General features: G+C 44.0%; 1 protein-coding gene across 2 annotated transcripts; it reads right to left on the minus strand.

The window, feature by feature from the left end:
• Positions 1-331: 331 nt before the first annotated feature.
• On the minus strand, positions 332-3,463 carry LOC138075746 (zinc finger protein 75A). Of its 2 annotated transcripts, XM_068967719.1 has the most exons (3): positions 3,364-3,463; positions 1,194-1,304; positions 332-1,011 (listed from the first exon to the last, which is right to left on the minus strand). In XM_068967719.1, the coding sequence occupies exons 1-3, from the start codon at positions 3,461-3,463 to the stop codon at positions 332-334; spliced, it is 891 nt and encodes a 296-aa protein (XP_068823820.1). The 2 variants fall into 2 exon arrangements, with proteins under 2 accessions (XP_068823820.1, XP_068823821.1); XM_068967720.1 differs by lacking the exon at positions 1,194-1,304.
• Between the last annotated feature and the right edge of the window lie 3,813 nt (positions 3,464-7,276).

Genomic DNA, 7,276 nt, shown 5'->3' on the forward strand with positions numbered 1-7,276 from the left:
TATTTCATAGCTGTATCTGCTATGCAAAGCTGAATTTGCTGTTTTGCTATATACAAGCCCCAAACAGCTTTTTGCTTTACTCAGAATGTTCTTAGAACACCTCTCCTGCTAAGGAATTCCCTGGAAGCTTTTAGTAAAAACAGCAAGTAGTGCAACTACTAACAAATCTTTTGAAGAGTGAACCTTGATTCCTTCTATGAAACATGTTTATATCTCAAAGTTTCCTGATGAAAAATTCTTCATGCTTCATAATTTTGTATTTTTCTTAACTTTAAAGTCAAGCTCCACTTGATAAATTTCTTTAGACTGAGGACACTGAACAAACTTCCCTTTACTGGTGGAGTTTCTGGTGTCTAAGAAGGCTTGAGCGTCTGCTGAAGTTTCTCCTGCATGTGCTACAGGTGTAAGGCTGCTCACCTGTGTGAGTTCTCCGATGTTTAATAAGGTGGCAATTTTGATTGAATTTTTTCCCACATTCATGACAAGTAAAGGGCTTCTCTCCAGTGTGAGTTCTTTGGTGTGTGTGGAGATTTGTCTTTTGACTGAAGCCTTTCCCACACCATGAGCATTTATATGGTTTTATTCCTTGGTGTGTTGTTAAGTGCTTATTAAGATCTGAGCTCCACCTAAACCTCTTATCACATTGTTGACATTTATATGGTTTCTCTTCTGTGTGAACTCTCTGGTGCTTAATGAGGTCAGAGCTAACTCTGAAGCTTTTCCCACATTCCTGGCATTTAAAAGGCCTCTCTGCTGCACGTTCTTTCTTCTGAAGATCCATAAGTTTCAGCAGCTCTTGTTTCCAGGTTGAAAGTTTCTTTTTTTTCTTCACCAGAAAATCTCGGTGCAATTTCCCCACCCTATGCACATCACCATGATTTTCTTTGCCAATTGTTTTCTGGGGAACTTTCAATCTGGCCTTTCTTGATGCTATAGCTACTGGTGCTTGTATTTCTAAGTCAGAAAGACATAGAGACTGAATATTTTCAGTGTCATTTTTAAGCTTCAGCCCTGCTGGAATAAATGTGAGAAACAGCTTACTATATGTCAGAGCAAGTAAGCCACAGTAAATGAAGAGAAAAACTGGACAAACACTAGTTTTTAAAAAAATAGATAAGCAGAACTGTAAAATTTGAAATCCTTACAAAGATTCCTATCATGGCACATTTCCCTTCTTCCCATGGTCTACTTACCTGTAGGCAGCTCTTGAGAACTGTCCTTGAACTCCAGGGGTCTTTGAACCCATGGCTCTTCTCCTTGCTCTAGACAGGAGATGACTTTAGGTTTGGGGAGCACAAATAATGCTGTGAAACAGAAAAACTGAGGTCAAAGACTGGTAACTTAACAACAGTTCACTAATTTCAAACTATTTCAGGAACAGCAAAGGATGCTTGAATAGTTCACAACATCAAATCTCATATCAGGTTTATAACATACTTCATTGGTGGATGGATATGCAAAGCAGAGACTGAGAAATAAACCTGAGCTGGACCAGTGAAAAAGATATAGGGCATGTGAATACAGTGCATGATCCCCATCTTCTGCTACCAAGAATATCCCACATTCTACTAAGGTAGAATCAAACTGCAAAGGCTGCAAGAAATACACACACTAGTCCTATTAACTATTCAGTTCAGTTCAGTTCAGTCACTGTCGTGTCCAACTCTTTGCCACCCCATGAATCGCAGCACGCCAGGCCTCCCTGTCCATCACCAACTCCTGGAGTTCACCCAAACTCATGTCCATCGAGTTGGTGATGCCATCCAGCCATCTCATCCTCTGTTGTCCCCTTCTCCTCCTGCCCCCAATCCCTCCCAGCATCAGAGTCTTTTCCAATGAGTCAACTCTTTGCATGAGGTGGCCAAAGTATTGGAGTTTCAGCCTCAGCATCAGTCCTTCCAATGAATACCCAGGACTGATCTCCTTTAGGATGGACTGGTTGGATCTCCTTGATGTCCAAGGGACTCTCAAGTCTTCTCCAACACCACAGTTCAAAAACAGGAAGACTTAAACTGGATAAGTCCAGGTTCAGGGGAGTCAATGCAAAGGTCCATGGGTGGGCTTATCAGGCATAAATGATACATGTCATCATTACTTTTATTTAGTAAAAGTTAAATAAAATAACTAAATAAAACTAACTTTTTATTTAGTTCTCAAGCACCAAACACTGGACTAGAAAAGATTTCTACCACTCCCATAGCTCACTGGTTCACATCCAGGTGGAGGAAACAGACAAGAATTACTTAGTGGACTTTCTCAAAATCTTACTGCCAAGTATGGAAGGTATTCATCACTCAGTCATCTCATAAATACGTAGTGAGTGGCTATGGTGCACCAGGCACCCTCTATGTGCCAGGGACATAGTGCTAAATAAACCAAGTCCCCTGATCTCATGAAGCTTATATTCTCGTGCAGAGAGAAACAATCTAACATCAACAGACAAGCGAATAAAATGTCAGGAAGTGATACACATTTTGAAGAAAACTAAGAGAGGGTAAGAGAACATTTTAAGATTCTGCTTCTGTGAAGCTACTTGAGATATAAAGTTGTATAAAAAATCTCCTTAAGAAAGTAACATCTGAGCAGAACCCTAAAATGAGGATTTTGTCATGAGGCAGAAAGGTGGGCCAGGCAGAGGGAAGGAGGAAGAAATGAGCACATTAAGTCCATGAAACAAGATGAGTTAATGTGACTAGAGTCCAGAGCAAGGGCACAAGTGGCAGGAGACGACAGCAGATTGATGAGAAAGGGCCAGAACTTGGAGGGTCCTGGGTCTTGGTAAGGAATCTGGATTTACTCTGAACGTTATGAGAAGTTATTGTAAGGTTTGAAGCAGAAAATGTCATGATCTGGGCAGGCTTTTAAAAGACTCTGGCTGCCATGTAGGAAACAGACTGTGAGAGGGCAGGCAGTGGGTGCCAGGAAGAAAGTACTGAGGTGAACCTCGATAGAGATGCTGCTACCAGAGACCAGGCTGCTACGAGCACAAGAAGCTGAGATGTGACACTCAGGCTACATTGTGAGGCAGAAGCAAGAGTGCTAGACTTAGTGGGGCCTTATGGCAAGATCAAGGTAAAGGATGACCGGACATTGCTTGCTCTGAGCAAGTCGATGAATGGGGATGCCTTTTACAGAGATGAGAAAGATGTAAGTTTAGACGGAAAAAGAGATCAAGAATTCCAACAGTATAAGGAATGTGTACTGGGGAAAAGCTCCCTGTTGATCTGGTGATCCCTGCCCACACCATCTTATTGAGAACCAGTCAGCTACTAGACAGTGACTCTCACAAGGGTGCATTCACAGTATGCCAACAACAGGACAGTTTAGTCTACTCCTATGCAAAGTGAAGGGGAGAAACTTTACCTAGAGAGATGACAGTCTCATAGTTTTCTTGCATTACGTCATTGTAGAGGGCCTTCTGAGTGGGATCCAGTAACTCCCATTCTTCCTGGGAAAAATACATGGCCACTTCTTCAAATGTCAACAAGCTCTAAAGAAGAGAACGGGCTTCAGCTCAGTACTTGCCACTACAGAAGCAGCCCAATCTTCTAAGCCATGAACTACAAGGCAAGCCAGTCACTAAAGGAACTAATAGCACATGAATTATTTTAAAGCGAGATGGTAGAGAGTAGGCAAGGGATGAACAAACAGCCCAGGAAATACTCAGTTCCCCAGGGGGAACATCTGGGTTAACACACCTCTGAGCACCTGCTGGGCAGGGCAGGTCATGGGCAGCAGGGAGAGGCAGCCCCAAGAAGCTGGAAAGCACAGCTCACCTGGGACTCAGGCAGAATGAGCTCAGGTGCCACTGTCCACTCACTGGTATCTGTCTGCTCAGGAAAGGCTAGGAGCTGGTGAGCAGGCACAGCTGTGGAAGAACAAGAAAATTTCTCTCCCTCCCATCTTTGAACATCCTAGGCTTAATTCAAAAGTATAGAAGATCCTGATTCTTTCAGTTGAGATAGAACTTTACAAGTGTTACATGGTACTGAGAAATAGCTATCTCATTTTAAACAAGCATCTGCTAGCCCCTAAGACAGGTTTCCCAGTTGACTCTTCAATTTTCACGAGTGAAGTTAAGAAAAGGAAATCTTGTTTTTTTCTTTACATGACATGAATTCTTCAGAGGTGGACAAAAATTAGAGGTGTTGTACAATGCAGTACTGAGTCCAGTGTGCCAGGTACAGAAAATCCAAAGGTCAGAATGAGTTTGGTGAGTTCAAGAAACAGCAAGAAGACCAGTGTGGCTAAAAAGGACTGAGCAGGGCAGGAGTGGAAGATGGGAGGAAAGTGAAGAGGGGCCAGAACTTGGGGGTTCTTGGGTGCCTCTATAAGAAGTTTGGATTTATTTTGAATGTGTGAAAAATCATGGTAAGGCTTTGATGTCGAGCCATGTTCTGATATGAACTGGTTTTTTAAAGGATTCTGGCTGCTGTGTGGAGAACAGACGGCAGGCAGGGAGGAATGCTGGCAGGGGGTGCCAAGTATGGAGGTGGACCTTATTAGAGATTGCCACTGCTTACACCACAATGCTAAAGCACAGGAAGCTGAGACTTGGTTGGACTCAGGCCACATGGTAAAGTGGAGCCAAGAGAACTAGTGATGCATTAGTACTACAAGGGTTAGAATAGATTGGTGCAAAGGATGACAACAAGTTTCTAGCCTAAAATAATGGGTGAAGGAAAGATAACAGAAGAGCGATTTTGAGGGAAAAAGAGAAGGATCAAGATTTAGGATAAGGAATGAGAATGTACACGTGTTAAAAGCTTGCTGGTGATCTGGTGTAACTTTTCCCTGCCCACACCATCTAGTTGAGAACCAGTCAGCTACTAGAGCAGTCTCTCACAAGGGTGCATTCTCAGTACCCCCAAAACAGGACAGATTAGTCCACTGCTGTGCAAAGGGAAGGGGAAAAAGAAACTTTACCTAGAGAGATGACAGTCTCATAGTTTTCTTGCATTACGTCATTGTAGAGGGCCTTCTGAGTGGGATCCAGTAACTCCCATTCTTCCTGGGAAAAATACATGGCCACTTCTTCAAATGTCAACAAGCTCTAAAGAAGAGAATGGACTTTAGCCAGGTACTCGCCACTTCAAAAGCGGCCCAACCTTCTGAGCCATGAACTGCATGGTAAGCCAGTCACTAAAGGAACTAACAGCACATGAATTCATTTCAAGTGAGATGGTAGAAAGGAAGCAGGCAAGGAATCAGCAAACAGGTGCCCAAAGTCCTGAGAAAATCTGGGTTAAGTCCTCTGAGCATCTGCTGGGCAGGGTGGGTCATGGGCAGCAGGGAGAGGTAGCCCAAGAATCTGGAAAGCACAGCTCACCTGGGACTCAGGCAAGACAAGCTCAGGTGCCACTGTCCAGTCTTTGGTGTCTGTCTGCTCAGGAAAGGCTAGGATCCGGTGAGCAGGCACCACTGTGGGTGAAATGGAGCCATAGTAAATATTTCTTGCTTATGTTTCTAATACACTACATTCAGTTCTAAAAGACAGAAGACCCCGATTTTTTTCAGGACTGATGAGATGCCTTATAAGCATGTGGTGCCCAGAAATGGCTTTCTCCTTGTTAATGAGAACCAAGTATCTACCAGCCTCTACAAGGCTGTGCCGCAGTTTCCACAAGAAAAATTAACAAAAGAAAACTCTTTTTATTATTTTCCTCTGATGACATAAATTGCTCACCTTGGGAAAGTTTAAACATATTTGCAAATGAAGTATTCAAGGACTCCAGTGTACAGTAGAAGATCGTTTTTAAATCATTTATTACTTTTTCCTTGGTACACAGTAGTATACACATTCTGTTATTAACATTCTGTCACTAACCACCCATTCTGATTCAGATTTCTTCTGTATTTTCAGGATGAGGTGAGCCAGACCATCTTTACTTTTCTAAAAACAATTGCTGGTGTTACTACCAGGGTTCTGCAGTTGGGAGATTTCTGTATCTTAGGCCAACCTCCACCATCAACCCCACCTGACCTATTCTCCCGCCACCTGGGGGCATCCTAATTGCTAATGTAGCTGCATTAGTAGATCCACAGGGCTGGGTAACCAGAAAGTACTCACACATTCTGGCTTAAATTATACCTCACCTCCCAGGAGAAAAGTAACATGAAGATCCTTACCCCTCTCACATACGGGCTCAGGTTCTTTGTGGGTATTCCCGCTCAGTGGCTCTTGTAGACCCTGCTGTATATTCCAAACTTCTTCCTCCAGGGACATGCCCACTGGCTGGGACTCTGCTGGCTTCAGCTGGAAGCCTGGGGCCTCTGCTGCTTCTCCCAAGAGCGCTGCCTCCTTTCCCAGCTCCTGGACTGCAACCTAGAAATAACCCCCATTCTTGTTACCACAGAACTGACTTTTGGTTTGGGCTTGATGGGAGAGGGAAGAAAAAGCAGAGTGCAGACTGCGGGGAAAGAGGGAGACGCTGAAGGAAATGACACAAAGACCTAGAGATACCAGCCACCAATTTTCTACAAGAACGATCCATAAAACATGAGAAAATGGGGAGAAACCAGTAAAGGGTGTGGTTACTGCCAGCTCTCCAAGACAGCAGTCCCGCCCTCTGAACTCAGCCCAGTTCGGCCCACTAACAGGGTTGCACAGGCCTCCTGTTCTCGTGCTGCCTTGACAGGCTTTCTCTCCCAACTTAGATCCTTGCCTTAGTGGTCTCCTGTCTTCTAATTCTCTCAAAAGATTAAGGAATTGAATTTAAAAGTTGTCCTGTCAACCAGATTTTCCACATAGTCTGGGAAGATTCTCACAGACAATGGGGATGAAATGGAGAAAAAAGCGGGTAAGAGTAATGGCTCTGTCCTATCCCCAAATGATTTTGATAAAAAACATGTGCCCTCCCAGTATTCACAGCGGGCCTGAGGCCAGCTGGTGAGCTGTCACCTGCCCAAGGGCATGTCCTGGATCCCCACTCAGAGCAGAGCCAGGAGCAGCCACTGAGAGAGGGCAGTGGAGGCTCTCACCTATGGTACAGAGGACACTATCCCTCAGAGTCTTTCTTCTCTCAGCTACTCTGCTGGGATTTCAAATCTTTCTTTCCCTATGCTCTTTCTACTTTTTTCCCTTCCTGGGCAGTCGTCCCCTAGTTGTGATTTTTTTCCTTCTCTGTCATATCTTTGCTCTCTTTTGGTCTCTCAGAGTCCTTTCTTTTCTGATCTGCCCTGAACTCTCCAGCTCCTTAGTGCTTTTTGTACGTTTCTAAGAATGTGAGGTCCATCTCCTTGGCAAAGCCAGACGAGGCTCATTACCCTCAACACA

This window comes from Capricornis sumatraensis, chromosome 3, assembly GCF_032405125.1.
Source record: "Capricornis sumatraensis isolate serow.1 chromosome 3, serow.2, whole genome shotgun sequence".
NCBI classification, from domain to species: Eukaryota; Metazoa; Chordata; class Mammalia; order Artiodactyla; family Bovidae; genus Capricornis; species Capricornis sumatraensis.